We start from the raw sequence: 17,765 nt of genomic DNA, 5'->3' as shown, positions 1-17,765 counted from the left end.
ATTTTTCAAGTGGTCTTAAACTTTTGATCAGGACTGTGTGTGTGTGTATCTATGTATAATATATATATATATATATATATATATATATATATATATATATATATATATATACAGTGGTGGTCATTGCAACTTATGTTGCGCGGTATTTGCGCAGCAATTTTTTTGTTTCATGCTTTAAAAAAAAATTAAAAACGGTACAGTCAGCCCAATTTTTTTGCATAATGTGAAAGGATGAAGTTACGGCGAGTATATAGATACCTAGTCACGCCTAAAAATTGCACACGCTCGTGGAATGGTGCCAAACTTCGGTAATTAAAAATCCCCATAGGCGACGCTTTAATTTTTTTTTTTTTTTTTACTAGTTACATATTTTGATTCACAGAGGAGGTCTAGTGCTAGAATTATTTGCTCTCGCTCTAAGTTCACGGCGACACCGTTTGAACACCATTTTCATATGTGGGCGGGATATGCGTATACGCTCGCTTCTGGGGCACTTTAAAAAAAAATGTAAAAAATGTATTGTTAATTTTACTTTAAAGTGGTTGTAAACCCACTTTTTTCACTTTTACCTACAGGTAAGCCTATAATAAGGCTTACCTGTAGGTATAAAGAATATCTCCTAAACCTGTACGGTTTAGGAGATATTCCCCTTACAATGCGCCGCTGATTGCAGCGGCGCATGTGCAGGGGGGATCCAGGGCGAACCTTGCCGAATTTAAATCTCCCGCGCGCACGCGCGGGAGTGACGTCATCGCCGCTCCAGCCAATCACAGCGATGGAGCGGCGATACCCGGAAGACACACCGGAGCAAGATGACATCTCGCTCGGCGTGGACCAGGTAAGTGTTCTTCACCTCGTTCCGAGGTAAGTATTTCATAATCAGCCAGTATGCGGTGCATACTAGCGGATTATGCCTTTTTGTCTTGCAGGTTTAAAAAAAAAAAAAAAAAGTTTGCGCGGTTTACAACCGCTTTAACATTTTTAGTTTGACACTGTTTATAAAATAAATAAATAAATGCATTTTGATCACTTTTTTATTCCTATTACAAGGAATGTAAACATCCCTTGTAATAGGAATATGATATCACCGGTCCTCTTTACAGTGAAATATGGGTCAATAAGACCCCACATCTCACCTTCTAGTCTGGGAAGCCTGAAAGGAGGAAAAAAAAAAAAAAAAAGCTTCCCAGCCGAGGCAGCGCTGTTTTTTTTTAATTCGGAGGCTCTGCGTGACGTCATGACATCGTACCCAGCCTCTGATCATAGAGACTTCGGCGACCATCTGGTCTACCGGAAATCTTTATGGTGGACATCCGGTGGTTCGCGGATCCCTTCTCCGACTCACTGATTGCAGAGGTGAGTCGGTAGAAGCATCGGAGGGCGGCAGGTGGGGCGGGATGTCCCCTCTCGCCGCCCGTAAGAATGATCAAGCTGCTGACCAGCCTCCAGTCCCCTTTTTTCTCTGCTGAGGGCTTTATCTTGCGGCCCGCAATCCTGACACGGAGAGGCAGAATGTGGAGATGCCTATGTAAACAAGGCATTTCCCTGTTCTGCCTAGTGGCATGACATGGATCTACTGCTCCCTGTCATCGGGAGCTGTGATTGCTGTCATGTCAGTGGTAGCCCATCCCCCCCCCAGTTAGTATCACTTCTTAGGACACCCCTGTCATTTACACAGTAATCGGTGCATTTTTATAGCACTGCAAGCTGTATATATGACCATGGTACCAAAATAGTGTCAAAAGTGTCCGATGTGTCCGCCATAATGTCGCAGTCAGGATAAAAATCACAGATTGCCACCATTACTAGTAATAATAAAAAAAAAAATAATATAAAAATGCCATAAATCTATCCCCTATTTTGTAGAAGCTATAACTTTTGCGCAAACCAATCCATATATGCTTATTGCACTTAACCTGTTGATTGCCCCCTAGTGTTTAACCCCCTTCCCTGGCAGTGTCATTTATACAGTAATCGGTGGCTATTTATAGCTCTGATCACTGTATAAATTACGACGGTCCCAAAATGATGTCAAGTGTCTGATGTGTCTGCCATAATGTTGCACCCCCGATAAAAAAAAAATCGCAGATCGCCGATATTACTAGTAAAAAAAAAGAAAAATGATAATAAAAATGACCAATCTATCCCCTATTTTGTAGACGCTATAACTTTTGCGCAAACCAATCTTTATACACTTATTGCGATTTCTTTCTTTTTTTTTTTAATTATGATTTTTTTTTCAAAATGTTCAAAAAATAAAAACCGCATAGGTGATCAAATACCACCAAAAGAAAGCTATATTTATGGGGGGGGGCAATTTTGTTTGGTTACCACGTCGCATGACGAAGTAATGCACAACAAAAATGAATGCAAACTGCTCACTAGGGAGAGAACCACTGGGGCAATCAAGGATGGAGAAAGATCTGGGGGTCCTAGATGACAGACTAAGCAATAGCATGCAATGTCAAGCTGCAGCTACCAAAGCCAGCAGAATTTTAGTGTGCATAAAATCCCTATATTCCAGGGATAAAATAATAATCCTGCCTCCTTTATAAAATTCTGGTTAGGCCACATCTGGAGTATATCGTCCAGTTGTGGTCAGCAGTCCTCAGAAGGGATGTGCGTCCTCACAGCGCCCCACTCCTGTGTGAAAGCCCTCAGGTTTTCACATTGGAGTGGAAGGAGAGGCACTTTACAGGTGCTTTGCAGGCACTATTTTTAGCGCTATAGCGCCTGTAAAGCGCCTCACTGTGAAAGGCGTCTTACTAATGCAAAAAAGACACAGGTAAACGTTGCAGCTGGCTATTGAGACAAAATGAACAAAACCTTAACCAAACATTTAAATACACTATGGCAACGTTGTTACAATATGAATAAAAACAGCCCGGGCTAACTTGCACACAGACCTTCACTTCTCACATACATGGTGGGTGACTAGATGCTTGAGTCTGGGAATAAGCATTCGGTTATCCTTGTGCTTTTTTGGATGTTTCTGATACTGCACAGATGTTCACCTATACATATTCGTAACTGACTTGCCAACGTATCGTTTTTGACACGGACATTCTAAAATATATAGAACCTTTTCTGTGCTACAGTTGATAATTTGTTTAATTTGATAAACCTTCTCATTGTCAGAATCAGTGCATTTATCTGTACATACAACACACTGACAGATTTAGCAGTGGCCACCTGAGACCATGCCCTTAAGCTGGGTGTGTTCCTCCGCCAGGTATTAGATGGGGTCCGTGTGAATTCTGAGTGCACTAAATTGTCTGTTTTTTTAACCACTTCATTACTGGGCACTTAAACCCCCTTTGTGCCCAGACCAATTTTCAGCTTTCAGCGCTGACGCATTTTGAATGACAATTGCGCGGTCATACAACACTGTACCCAAATTATATTTTTATCATTTTTTACCACAAATAGAGCTTTTTTTTGGTGGTATTTGATCACCTCTGCGATTTTTTATTTTTTTTATTTTTTTGCGCTATAAACATAAAAAAACAGTAAATTTTGAAAAAAAAACACTTTTTTACTTTTTGTTGTTATATCCCATTTAAAAAAAAAAAAAAAAAAATTCCCTCGGTTTAGGCCAATACGTATTCTTCTACATATTTTTGTTAAAAAAAATCGCAATAGGCGTTTATTGATTGGTTTGCGCAAAAGTTATAGCGCCTACAAAATAGGGGATAGAGTTATGATTATTTTTTTTTTTTTTACTAGTAATGGCTGCGATTTGGGATTTTTTTTTTTTGTCATGCCTGCGATATTGCAACGGACATGTCGGACACTTTTGACACAATTTTGGGACCATTCACATTTATACAGCGATCAGTGCTATAAAAATGCACTAATTACTGTATAAATGTGACTGGCAGTGAAGGGGTTAACACTAGGGGGTGAGGAAGGGGTTAAATGTATTCCCTCATTGTGTTCTTACTGTGTGTGGGGAGGGGACTGACTGGGGGAGGTGATCGATGCTGTGTCCCTATGTAAAGGGACACAGATCGCTCTCCTCTCTCCCTGACAGCACGTGGAGCTCTGTGTTTACACACAGAGCTCCACGTCCTGCTGTGTCACCGACGATCGCGGGTGTCTGGCGGACATCACGGCCGCCAGGCACTCGCATCGGCTCCCGAGCGATGCGCCGGGCACGTTGTTTCCCCGCTGCTCGCCCCCAGCGGCACGCAGGGGGAATCGCAACAACAGGACGTCTAAAGACGTCCACTCGCCACTTGAGAGCTGCGCTGTGGATGTCTTTCGCGGCCCTCTACTTGCTCTCCAAGTGACCAATAGTAGCCTTGGACCGACAATATTCAAAAGATTGGGGGATCTCGTCGGGATAACTTCTCCTACTCTGACTAACTTCCAGTTTTTGTTTAGGCTTGCTCCCCAAGGCACATGCTATGCATGGAGTAAGCCGCAGAGTGACCATGACCATAGTCTGCTGGCAGTAGAGGCCAGTCCCGGAAGACATCTGTCGGGGTATGCCTATCTTGGAGGAGGAAGCCAGAATGGGGTCTGACCCCCTTTTTAAAATGTAGATATTTGCATGGCCAGAGTGCCATGGCTCTTTTTAAACCTTTCTTGACCTGTTTTTATATGGCCTCTTATGCCGCGTACACACAATTGGAATTTTCCGACAAAAGTTCGATGTGAGCTTTTGGTTGGAAATTCCGACCGTGTGTAGGCCCCATTGGACTTTTTCTGTTGGAATTTCCGACCAGCAAAGATTTGAGAGCTGGTTCTCCAATTTTCAGACAGCAAAAGTTCTTGTCGGAAATTCCGATCGTCTGTATGCAATTCCGACGCACAATAAAACATGCATTCTCGGAATCAAGTCTTCGTTTTCGGTTCGTCCTAGTGTTGTACGTCACCGCGTTCTTGACGGTCGGAAATTTTGTGTGACCGTGTGTATGCAACACAAGTTTGAACCAAAATTTTGTCTGAAAAAAATCCACGGTTTTCTTGTCGGAATTTCCGATCGTGTGTACGCGGCATTAGTGTTTGTTTGCTATGTTGCCCACTCCTGTTGGAGCAGTTGGACTGCTTTTGGATGTCCCGTGGACACATGGCTATGGTCCTTCTCCCTCTGTTCTTGTACTCTGCATGCTACAAAAGAGGATAGATGGGAGTGGGAGTTGAGAAATCTAAATTTAAATCCAATATTTGTGGTGACCAGCCTTTTGCCTTTCAAAACGGCAGCAATTCTTATATTCTTCTAGGTACACTTGCACACAGGTACTTGGCAGGTAGGTTGTTTCAAACATTTTAGAGATGACCACAGATCTTCTCATCAGGCCAGAGCACCTGCTGCCATTTTTCTGCACCACAGTTCCCATGTTTCCGTGCATAGTTGAATCGCTTAGCCTTGTTTTCATGCCCAATACTTTTGGCTGCAGCAAAAGGCAGTTTGTTCACAAAGGACTGGAGAATGGTACAATAATAAGTGTCTGCAGGCAACAGTGAAGTATGGTGGAGGTTTCTTGCAAGTTTGGGGCTGCATTTCTGCAATTGGAGTTGAAGATTTGGTCAGGATCAATAGTGTTAGCAATGCTAAGAAATACAGGCCGATACTTGTCCATCATGCCATACCATCAGGGAGGCATGTGATTAGCCCCAAATGTATTTTGCAGCAGGACAACAACCCCAAACCTGTAATTGAGAACTTTCTTCAACGTAAAGAACAAAGAGTCCTGGATGTGTGATGATTTGGCTCCCCTAACCCTGATCTCAACATTCAAGTCTGTTGGGGAATACATTAACCACTTAAGCCCCGGACCTTTATGCAGCTAAAGGCCCAGGCCAGGTTTTGCGATTCGGCACTGCGCCGCTTTAACAGACAATTGCGCGGTCATGCGACGTGGCTCCCAAACAAAATTGACGTCCTTTTTTTCCCACAAATAGAGCTTTCTTTTGGTGGTATTTGATCACCTCTGCGGTTTTTATTTTTTGCGCTATAAACAAAAATAGAGGGACAATTTTGAAAAAAATGCAATATTTTTACATTTTTGCTATAATAAATATCCCAATTCGCAATAAGCGTTTATCGATTGGTTTGCGCAAAATTTATAGCGTTTACAAAATAGGGGATAGTTTTATTATTATTATTATTATTTTTTTTTTACTACTAATGGCGGTGATCAGCGTGGTTTTTTTTTTTTTTTTTTTCGTGGCTGCGACATTATGGCGGACACTTCGGACAATTTTGACACATTTTTGGGACCATTGTCATTTTCACAGCAAAAAATGCCTTTCAATTGCATTGTTTATTGTGAAAATGACAGTTGCAGTTTGGGAGTTAACCACAGGGGGCGCTGAAGGAGTTAGGGTTCACCCAGTGTGTGTTTACAACTGTAGGGGGGTGTGGCTGTAGGTCTGACGTCATCGATCGAGTCTCCCTATAAAAGGGATGACTCGATCGATGCAGCCGCCACAGTGAAGCACGGGGAAGCCGTGTTTACATACGGCTCTCCCCGTTCTTTAGCTCCGGGGAGCGATCACGAGGGGGCGGCTAGAAACCAATAGCCGCACCCTCTTCCCGGATCGCTCCCAGCGGCTTTCCGACCGCCGCATGCAGCGGGGGGGGGGGGGTCCCGATCGGACCCCCGACCCGACCCCGGGAAAGGCAGGGACATACATGTACGCCCATATGCCTGTACGTGCTATTCTGTGGACGTACATATACATGCGGTGGGCGTTAACCGGTTAAATAGAAGGATCTGAGGCAACCCAAGTCCACAGAAGATCTGTGGTTAGTTCTCCAAGATGTTTGGAACAACCTACCTGCTGAGTTCCTTTAAAAACAAGTGTAAGTGTACCTAGAGGAATTGAAGAATTTATTCTGCTTTTGAACGCCAAGGGTGATCACACCAAATCTTTGTTTGATTTTCCTTTCCCTTCTGTTCACTGACTTTTGAAGCATTCTTATTGCACAGCATTTTTTTTCATACCTGTCTAAAGTTTGCATGGTGCTGTACACTTTAACTTCTATGGTTTGTCAGCTCTAAATCAATTTTTTAAATTTTCTTAAAATGCTAGAGAGTTCAAACACAAAATATTTGGTGGTTTGATCTGTGTTTGTTGACTAAAGTCAGAGCATAAATCACCAATTGAAAATTCCCAATTGTCCGCTCTAGAAAGGTGTTTTTTTTCCCCCTTGGGAGAAGATTTAGGCATCATACAGAGCCCAGACTTATTCCAGTAGGAAGGAGATGGTCTCTGGAAATTTAATGAATGCATGGAAGATGGTGTTTAAAGGAGAAGTACAGCCAAAGCTTGTTTAGCTGTACTTCTATAGATCACACGAGTGCAGTTCGTTTTGCACTCCTGTAACCCATTTTTAGCAGGGAGTGGGCTGAAGTCCTGACGTCAATCAGTCCAGGCTTTGCTTCATCATGACCATGGTTGGGATATGCCAGATCTTAGATTGACACATGGCTCAGCCTCTCAGCGAGCTGCTAAAAGCTTGAGCTGTGAGAACTGCGCGTTCGGTGGTGTTCGATCGCTCGGTTCTCAGTGTAGAGGTGCTGGAAGACAGATGCAGCATCGGACCAATGCTGCATCCACCTAGGTAAGTATAAATCTGAAAAAAAAAACTTTTAATCCTAGGTAATATGGTCCTAAAATGTGGTACAAGAACAACCGCATAATGTAAATTTTATATTACAGATTGACATCTGCAATTTATAACTGCAAAATAAGTTTTACAAAAATATGTTTCACCCCTTTACAATGGCATTGCTACAAGTTCGTTACATGTGTTGGCTTAAGGTATTGAAACTCTGTTTTAATGTGTTCTTGTTTCACTCCTCTCTACAGGGTGCCAGTGTAAATGTCTTTCGGGATGTCACATTCTACACATACTTTCTGCTAGTCCTGGTGGAGCTTATATTGGCTGCATTCCCTGACCAACCACCTCTCTTTTCCGAAACAGTCAATGATCCTGTGAGTGGTATCATTTCTGTTGCTATTAAACTTAAAGGGTCACTAAAGGAAAAAAATTTTTTTGCTGAAATGACTGTTTACAGGGTATAGAGACATAAAAGTTAACTGATTCATTTTAAAAATGATTAAAAATAGATTAAATTCAATCATATAATGTGCCTGCAGCTTCACTTTCGTTTTTAAACTGGTTTCATGTTTCTGTGAAGTAAAGAGACCCACAGAACAAAAACAAACAAATCCAGGGCAGTGTTTTGTTTTTAAAATTAATCTGATTGGTTCTGAGGAGTTTTAGACACACAGCTTGGACCACAGTGAAAAGCTGCCATGAGATTTTTCATGAGGAGCCAGACAAGCAGGAAGTGTGGAGATCACAGCAGAATTACAGCAACTTCAAAGCTAAAACGAACAATGAGGACATGAAACCAGTACTGCAGTAAGGTAAAGGAAGCTATTTAGCTAAAGAAAATGTTTCCTTTAGTGATCCTTTAAACTGACAGCCCAATTCTAGCTTTGTTTTCTGCCGCTGTGTGTATGAGGTACAACAAAAACTTTTATGATTATTTTTTGTATGTTATCTATTTTACTATTTTCTGAAATGGTTGTAGAATGTTGTTGTTGTTTCTAACTAATGAGGTTGCTTAAATGATTTGTGCACTTTGTATGAGAACTCCACAGACCCTTTCTCGCAGGCTCAGGAACTGCTGTAGAAAAAAAAGCTGCCTACAGGAACGTTGACTGATTTTTTTTTTTTTTTTGGCAAGTGTCCTAAGGATGGGCTTTTTTTACAGCCTAGCTTTGAAAAGCTTAATTTGAACATCGCTCGACTAGATGTGTAAGGATAGTCTTTTTTTTTTTTTTTTGTGATCTTTGGACACTGGGCTCTGCATTGTGGCTTTTTCCAGACCTGAGTGTACTGGTAAGTGCTAGCAACAGAAAACTCTTTATGTCCAGAGCTGTGGCATAGCCCCAGTGCATAAACCATCTCTGAAAACTTGCTTTGCAAGTAAGGCCATTGAGCTGTAAAGCAGTAGTAAACTCTCAATGAGGACATTTGCCCTTGACGAGCACTGTGATGTCACTTTATGTGTCACTATCTTTTAGATCAGCTTTGTGGCCATTAGTAGAAATAGGCCAATGTTTAGTTTAGTGACCTCACCGGCGCATGCATGATTTGCCCCTCATTCATGTCATGCTCGCTGTGTCATCAGTCAGTACCTCACCACCACCACTGTGCCTTTAGGGAGGTGTGGACTTCCCTCCAGGCTCACCTGCTCTCTGCCTACCCATTATAATGCATATGCTTCTACTATGGAGGCTCCCAAAATTTAGCGTTGGGACTGCAAATAATACTGGGGTGCTGTGAAGTGGCTCTACAGCTTACGCATACATTTGCCAACATGTACAAACTAAACACCTGTTTTTAACGCATACTGTTAGACAGGATAATTTGATTGGTTGCAGGCCGGTAAGTTAAGCTGGGAATTTTTTATTTTGGTTTTGTTTGAAATACATCCTGCTGCCCTGCCTCCGTCATCAGCACTCGTGGTATTGCAGCGTGAGAGTTCTGACTCACTGAGGATTTCCTGAAACACCCTATGCAACTTGCCACGTCATGTGGGTTGTTGACATCGGCCCTGATCATCATCGAAGGGACCAGGTCAATTTAATGCTTGCCGGCTTTACATCACTTTGGAGAATCCAAGTATACAATTACAAAACAAAGTTAATAATCAAATGGTTATTGTATGTTGTACTTCTTTTGTATGTATAATTATACGTGACATATTTAGGCTATGTTGTCATAGTAGCCCAGAATGAAAACGAGGCTTGGCTAATTCCTAATGCACATGCTCAAGATTACGGGCATCATACAGGAGAGAGGGAGGGCATATATGCCATTCTGGAAGCGAAAAACAGCCAATATGGCGCAGGCTTTGGCCAAGAACACAGACGAGACAGTAAGCAAAAAACAATGTGATAGAAGCTTTAGGGGAAAATAACACTGTGATCTGTTTTATGAAGGGTTAGACTATTGGCCTTATGTTTATGGATGATTATGCCACTGAGTTTACTACTACTTTAAGCAGCAGGAGCTACCTTACTATTATAACTGTTGACAGCCTTTGTTTACCTGCCACTACTAGTCTCGCCGCAGTAAGGATTAATGCAGAGGGACTGAACACTGATGTTATCCACTGGGTTGAGTGTCTCATGCTCCACACTCTTTTCCACCATTAAGCGCAGAGGAAGCACCTTCTCACTGCTGTTGCTGCTGCTTGTCAGTATCTTGTGTAATGCTGGTCTCTGGTTCTTTCCCAATGCCCACTTACAGTGACTTGGTCAGCTCTGGCTGCCTGACCCTCTTCTGCACTAGCTGCTTGGCTTTGTGAGTACCTGGGCCTAGTTGCAATACCACTACTTGAGTATAACATGTCTGCACATAGACACAGAGGGGGACAGTCTGCTGCAAAAGGTGATCCCAGCCCATACTCCCCTAATAGTTCTGGGGGGGGGGGGCACTCGGTATTCTCTGAGGTAACCATAACATGATCCTGAAGGAGAGAGGGGATGTGTCAGACCTTTACAGAGAGACCCGTCAGCAAGTTGGTAGGGGACAAGCATTTCTATCTAGGATATAGCCATTTTATAAAGAAAACCATCTGTAAGACTTTTAACACCTTTCTTTTTTGGTGTGCCTGAGAATGTTAAGCAGATTTTAAAAAAATGTTCAACTGGGCTTGAAATGAACTCTACAATAATTAGTTTGAGAAGAACAGGTCATGCTTGCTGCCACTATGCATACTGCTTTGGGGCACTCTATTAAATAGTGATAACCATGGTGGGCCACATCCCCCTACAATATGCTGCTCCTCCAGTGTTTTGCAGCGAGTGTACAGTACCTCTTCCTCCTCCGTTTTTTTTCAAAGGCTTCTTGCCTTTTACTCCCTTAGGGAGTCATTCCTGAAAGTCCCCATAGCATGTACTAGATTGGTTAGTACTTTATGTGCTTTTCAGCATTTGACATCTGTTTCTCAGATTTGCAAGGCCTGGTCTTATGGTAACACAGCTGTAGCAGATGAATGTTTAGATCTCATCTGATTCCATCTTCAGTGGTAAGGTCCTTCACCTCACTGTGTGAAATTTATTGAGCGCTGTTCTTTTAACCTGTTGTTCATAACGTTTTTGCCAGTGTCCAACCTCCTGATGGTAGCGGCATATATAAACCATTGTTGATGACTTGCTGTACAACACGATATGGCATTTACTGGCAAGATATAAAATTCCCATTACTTTGTTTTTTTTCTTCAACTCTTTTTCACATGATGGATGTAGTGAAAGCAGTCGGGATCTACATGAATTTTTTTTTTTCATGTGTCAAACCCAAAGGCCTTCCTAGAAGCTCTGTATCTTACATTGTGGCTATTACATGGTGAACTCGCCTAACCGTTTCTCTTATTTGGCTAAGGAGCAGGTGTCACATGGCTCTTTTTACTAGAGCAGTAGGAATATATTTTGACTGTTTGCCATCAGGTTTCTGCTTTTCAGGTGTTCACGTATTCAGAGTATTGTAAGTTGGATGTGGTGCTCTCAGCCAAGACTTCCATTAAGCATGTGGCTGTGAGATCTGCCAGACCTATAATACTTGGCAGTTGCCTGCGAGGTGAGAATTTATTTTCCCCTTTCCTTATTTCGGTTTAATTTTGAAAATTCTAGTGTTCTACTGTGTACTCTAGTGATTTGTTGCGAGAGAAATGTTTTTTTTATGCACTTCATAAAATACTTTTCTATAGTAGTTCATTGGGGGCCCTTTTCCATAATTGTCGACTTGATGCCTGTTTTTAACAGTTTTTGTTTTTTCTGAATCTAAACTTTTTAACTTAAAAATCCCCCAAAAAAACATTGATTAACTTTTTAACTGCTAGCCACTCATGATGATTGGCGGCTGTTTAGTAGGGTTTTTCCCAGTGGAGGAGCCAAGTCTTCTGCTTTCTAAAGCAATATTTACACTGGCAAGCCTCTAAACATGATTTTTGCCAAAGCTCCTAAACTCCACTCCATAATAGCCTTTGTGTCAATGTATACAGGCTTTTAGCAGAGTTTAGGAGCTGCTGTGGTTAGGTGAGGTTCAACCTTCCTCTCCTGAACGTGTAAGAATCGCGTTCAGAATAGGAACGTTTTGACTGCCAGCCGTGGCAAAATGCAAAACGCAGCAGTTTTGAAACGGTAGGTTGTCTCACAGGGAAACCTTAATATGCTTTAGAAGGCATTCAGAGGAAAGATGTTTAATAGTTTTGTGTATGTGATATTCGTGTTTTCGGGAAACTATTTCTACAGTTTTAAAGTAAAATAGAATTGCATTAAGGCTAATAATGATTTTTATCCTTTTTCCTAGAATCCCTGTCCAGAGTCGAGTGCTTCTTTTCTCTCCAAGATTACGTTCTGGTGGATAAGTGGGTGGGTAGAATTAAAGCCTACATTATATGTTTTGAAACTGGTTCCACACATTGTTTAACTATTTTATTATATGGGTAATAATTCAGTGATTATGCATAAACTATAAAACTTTATACTTTTGTATTAATGTCAGTGCTGTGAATTTTTACAATATACTGTGTGTGTGTGTGTGTATGGATAGAGATAGCGATAGAGAAAAGACAGGACACATGCCCCACTGCTGAAATCCATTTACTGAAAAATTGTTCCAAAAATTACAAACTTGTAATGCCAATATGCTGCTACTGCACAGTTACGAACATCACTGTACTTCGTAAGGCTGGTCAGGCTGTGTATAACCTTCTGCAGGATATCATGCCTTTATTCCAACCCAGCGTGTAACACCACAGGTGTCATGACTCAATTCATTAGTCGTCAATCTCATGTGTATTAACCCCCTATAGGGAGGTAAGTCGCATGACTAGCAATAGTATACAATAGTACATAATACATTTTCAATACAAGAGAAAAGGACAAACAATTGGAACAAATCATAAACTTGTTTCAAATAATAAAGAGTTAAATTATACTAACTAGGTAAAGTAACTAGTGTTAACAAAATTCTGCTTAATTTGTAAAAAAAGCTGTGTAAAAGATTCAATCATGAATGTGCAAGCATATGGCGGGGCAACATTCGAGACCATCGCAACCCCATTCAGTTGCATAAAAAAATGATCTTTAAACAGAAAATAATTGTTAACCACTTCCATACCGGGCCTATTCTGGCACTCCTCTCCTACATGCAAAAATCATATATATTTTTTTTTTTATAGAAAATTACTCAGAACCCCTAAACGCTAGATATGTTTTTTTTTTTTTTTTTAGCAGACACCCTAGGGAATAAAATGGCAGTCAACAATTTTTCAAACACCTTTTTTTTTTTGGGGGAAAAAAAATGGTTTCATAAATTTAAAAATAAAAAAACAGTAAAGTTAGCCCAATTTTTTTGTATAATGTGAAAGAACTTCTATTGTTGACAGCTATCATCCACCACACGTGTTCAGATCAATTTGTAAGGAGCCAATTACTGAGGGTAAAACGCATAGTCAGTGATGAAAGAATTTGAGAAATCAGATTGGAAGAAATGTGTCAGAAGTTTAGAGAATGAAAATATTCATTGAGGGTGATTTTCACAGGCGGTTTTAAAACTGCAACGTGAGGGGGTTGAGACCATGCCTAGGAAACAGAATCAGGGAACGCAAAGATTACCCTTTTCATTTCAGTTTCACAGCTATAGTGAAAAAATATTCAGAATCATCAAAAAACATTGGCTTTTCCTTAACCGTGCTTACCCCCAGATTGACATTTCAACAAGTTCCCATTAAAGCCAGGTAAACGATCCCAGGCCGATAAAGCGCCTGCTGAGGGACAGAAGCGCCCCTGGTTTTGCAAGCCCGACAAATCTGCGTTTGCATGAAGGTCTGCCCCACCCGTCTTGTGGGCGGGGGGATGGCTTCGCAAATTCGCGGCTCAGTGGACGTACCTGTCCTCGGACCGGTGGGTTTGCAAAGTAATTTCCGCAGGGTACAAGATGGTTTCTCTCTTGCCCACCAAGCAGATTTTTTTCCCTCCAGCTTCATCCAGCTCGTCGGGTAGCCCTGTTAGGGGCGGTTCAGTATCTGCTGGTACGCGGGGTAATCATTCCTGTCCCAGTACAGGAACGGTTTCAGGGGTTTTACTCAAATCTGTTCATAGTACCCAAGGATGGGGTTCGTTCGATCCTGGACCTCAAGGCTCTCAATTGCTTTGTGAAAGTACAAAGATTCCGGATGGAGTCGGTTCGCTCAGTCGTCGCTGCATCAAGGACGCATACTTGCCTGTCCCCATATGTACCAGGCATCAGAGATTTCTGTGTTTTGCGGTCGGGGAGGACCACTATCAATTTGTGGCTCTCCCTTTCGGTCTGGCATTGGCACCAAGGGTGTTCACCAAGGTGTTGGCCCCGATTCTGGCCCTGCTAAGACGGCGTGGAATCGCGGGTTACTTGGACGATCTTCTTCTGAGGGCCACTTCAAACTCAGAATTAGAGGAGAGCGTGTCTATAACCTGTCAGGCCCTCCAAGACTTTGGTTGGGTGCTGAATACTCAGAAGTCAGTCTTGGTACTGACTCAACGCCTAGTATATCTTGGTTTGGTTCTGGACTCCTCAGAGGCAAGCGTTTTTCTCCCTGTGGAAAAGTTGCAGACCCTTCGTGCTGCGGTGTGCCAGTTGACATCCCAAAGATGGTCGTCACTCCGCTTCTGCATGCGAGTCCTGGGCCTCATGGTAGCCTCCTTCGAGGTGGTTCCGTATGCTCAATTTTACACTCGAGTGTTGCAGAATGAAATTTTGTACAGATAGGACAAGTGTCCATCGTCCCTGGATTGTCAGATCAGGGGAAATCGTTCCCTTTTCACTGGACGGTGATCACGATGGATGACAGCCTTACCGGTTGGGGGGGGGGAATCTGGCGAGTTCAGTTGGCCCAGGGTCGATGGGCTCCGGAGTAATTCCGCCTAACGATCAATGTCCTGGAACTTCGGGCAATCTGGCTTTGCCTCTCCACGTGGTTTGAGTCTACGGGGGTGCCCAGTCAGGGTGCAGTCAGACAACGCCATGGCGGTGGCGTATGTCAACCATCAAGGAGGAAGGAACAAGAAGCTTGGCTGCAGCATTTCGGGCGTGGAAAACTGGCAGGCGGACTATCTAAGTCGCCAGATGCTCGACCAAGGAGAATGGTCTCTACACCCGGATGTGTTACAGCTCCTTTGCCAAAAGTGGGGCAAGCCGGACTTGGGTTCTCCTGGCTTTTTGACTCAATCGGAAGGTAATCGGGTTTGTGGCCAAGTCAAGAGAGCCATGGGCAGACACGTTGGTGGCACCGTGGAGTCAGTATCGGCTAATATATGCCTTCCCTCCCCTGAAGCTCCTGCCTCATCTGCTTCGCAGAGTAGAGGCAGACAGGGTTCCAATGGTTCTAATTGCTCCAGATTGGCCTCGGCGTCCTTGGTATGCCAACCTTGCCATCCTAGTGCGTCGAGTAGCAGATGTCCCTTGGCGTCTACCGCTACGGGAGGACCTGCTGTCGCAAGGTCCCCTACTTCATCCTGCTTTACAGTCGCTGGCTTTAACAGCATGGCTATTGAAAGCCAGGTACTAAAAGACCGAGGCCTGTCTGATTCGGTGATTTCTACCATGAGAAGGGGTGGCATCCGTGTACTTATTTTGTCTCCAGAATCCTGCTGTTCTTACAGCGTAGGGTGGACCAAAAGCTTGCCTTAAGCACGATTAAGGGGAAGATTTCTGCCCTGGCTGTCTTCTTTCAACGACCCTTGGCGGCTCACTCTCTGGTGAGCATGTTTGTGCAGGGGGTCCGGCATGTGGCCCCTCCGGACCAGCCTTCACTACCTCCGTGTGACTTTGAATCTGATCCTCTTGGTGCTTCAGAACCCACCGTTTGAAAACATTAGGGAAATTCCCTTGTTGACACTTTCTCAGAAAGTGATCTTTTTGGTGGCTGTCACGTCAGGTGGGTTTCTGAGCTGGCAGCCTTGTCGTGCAAGGCTCCCTATCTGGTCTTCCACAAGAAGGTGGTGCTGCGTCCGCAGCCTTACTTTTGTCCTAAGGTCGTTTCGGCTTTTCATCTCAATGAGGACATTGTACTTCCATCCTTGTGTCTTCGTCCGTCCGCATCATAAGGAGGCGGCGTTGCATTCCTTGGACGTTGTCCAGGCTCGGAGTATACTTGTCTAATACTGCTCCGTTCCAGAGGTCAGAGTCACTGTTTGTTTCGGTGGCTGGTCCTAAGAAGGGCCTGGCGGTCTCGTCGACCACCATCTCTAGGTGGATCCGACAGATCATGATTCAGGCTTATGCCATCAAGGGGGCGGGTGCCTCCCTTTCCTGTTACGGCGCATTCAACCAGGACAATGGGTACCTCTTTGGCTTTCCGACATCAAGCGTCTGTCTCCCAGGTGTGTAAGGCGGCAACCTGGTTGTCCGTTCTCACTTTTAATACATTTTACAAAGGTTGATGTTTGTGCATCTTCGGATGCTTTCTTTCGGCCACAAGGTTTTGCAGGCGGCTGTCTAAGGTTGCAACTCCTCAGTTGAGGAGCTCTGTTTTGTTTCGGGGTGAATTTTGTTTGTTGTTCCCACCCCTCGTTTTGACACTGCTTTGGGATGCCCTACTTTGTCAAGATTGCTGCTGTGTCCATCCATGAACGAAAGAGAAAATAGGATTTTTGTTCATGGACTCAACTGTGAAGTTAGGTGGTAGGGGCATCATGGTTTGGGGCTGCTTTGCTGCGTCGGGGTCTGGACGGATTGCTACGATAAAAAAAAAAATGAATTCCCAAGTTTATCAAGACATTTTGCAGGAGAACTTAAGGCCATCTGTCCTCCATCTGAAGCTCAACATAAGATGGGTGTTGCAACAGGACAACGACCCAAAGCATAGAAGTAAATCAACAACAGAATGTCTTAAACAGAAGAAAATACGCCTTCTGGAGTGGCCCAGTCAGAGTCCTGACCTCAACCCGATTGAGATGCTGTGGCATGACCTCAAGAAAGCGATTCACACCAGACATCCCAAGAATATTGCTGAACTGAAACAGTTCTGTAAAGAGGAATGGTCAAGAATTACTCCTGACTGTTGTGCACGTCTGATCTGCAACTACAGGAAACGTGAAACGTTTGGTTGAAGTTATTGCTGCCAAAGGAGGTTCAACCAGTTAATAAATCCAAGGGTTCACATACTTTTTCCACCTGCACAATGTTTACATGGTGTGTTCAATAAAATCATGGTAACATTTAATTATTTGTGTCATTAGTTTAAGCAGACTGTCTATTGTTGTGACTTAGATGAAGATCAGATCACATTTTATGACCAATTTGTGCAGCAATCCATATCATTCCAAAAGGGTTCACATACTTTTTATTGCAACTGTATCTGTGAAAACTGGAGTTATACCACATGCTTTTCTTTTTTGGATTCAGTGGAACTACACAGTATTGTATACAGGGAATACAATTTGAAGACGATCAGCTTGAATACACAGCTTAGTCACAAATTAAGTAGAAAATTGTTAACACTAGTTACTTTACCTAGTTGGTATAATGTAACGCTTTATTATTTGAAGCATGTTTATTCTAATTGTTCTTTTCTCTTGTATTGAAAATGTGTATTACTATTGTATACTATTGCTAGTCATGTGACTTGCCTCCCTATAGGGGATTAATACACATGAGATTGACGACTAATGAATTGGGTCATAACACCTGTGGTGTTGGAGCCCTTTCACACTGTGCCGCCCTGAGCGTCGGTGGTAAAATGCTGCTA

The 17,765-nt window shown here is 42.9% G+C and overlaps 1 protein-coding gene across 3 annotated transcripts in view; it reads left to right on the top strand.

Annotated features, from left to right (window-relative positions):
* The window catches only part of LOC120943551 (multidrug resistance-associated protein 1-like), a 650,821-nt gene that overhangs the window by 72,637 nt on the left and 560,419 nt on the right, over window positions 1-17,765 (top strand). For all 3 annotated transcript variants that reach the window (XM_040356917.1, XM_040356914.1, XM_040356915.1), the window contains exons 5-6: window positions 7,825-7,950; window positions 12,344-12,405. In XM_040356917.1, the coding sequence (XP_040212851.1) occupies window positions 7,825-7,950; window positions 12,344-12,405 (188 nt within the window). The remainder of the gene's footprint in view (window positions 1-7,824; window positions 7,951-12,343; window positions 12,406-17,765) is intronic.

Source organism: Rana temporaria, chromosome 6, assembly GCF_905171775.1.
Source record: "Rana temporaria chromosome 6, aRanTem1.1, whole genome shotgun sequence".
NCBI lineage: Eukaryota > Metazoa > Chordata > Amphibia > Anura > Ranidae > Rana > Rana temporaria.
This window is presented reverse-complemented; position numbering and strand designations above follow the sequence as displayed.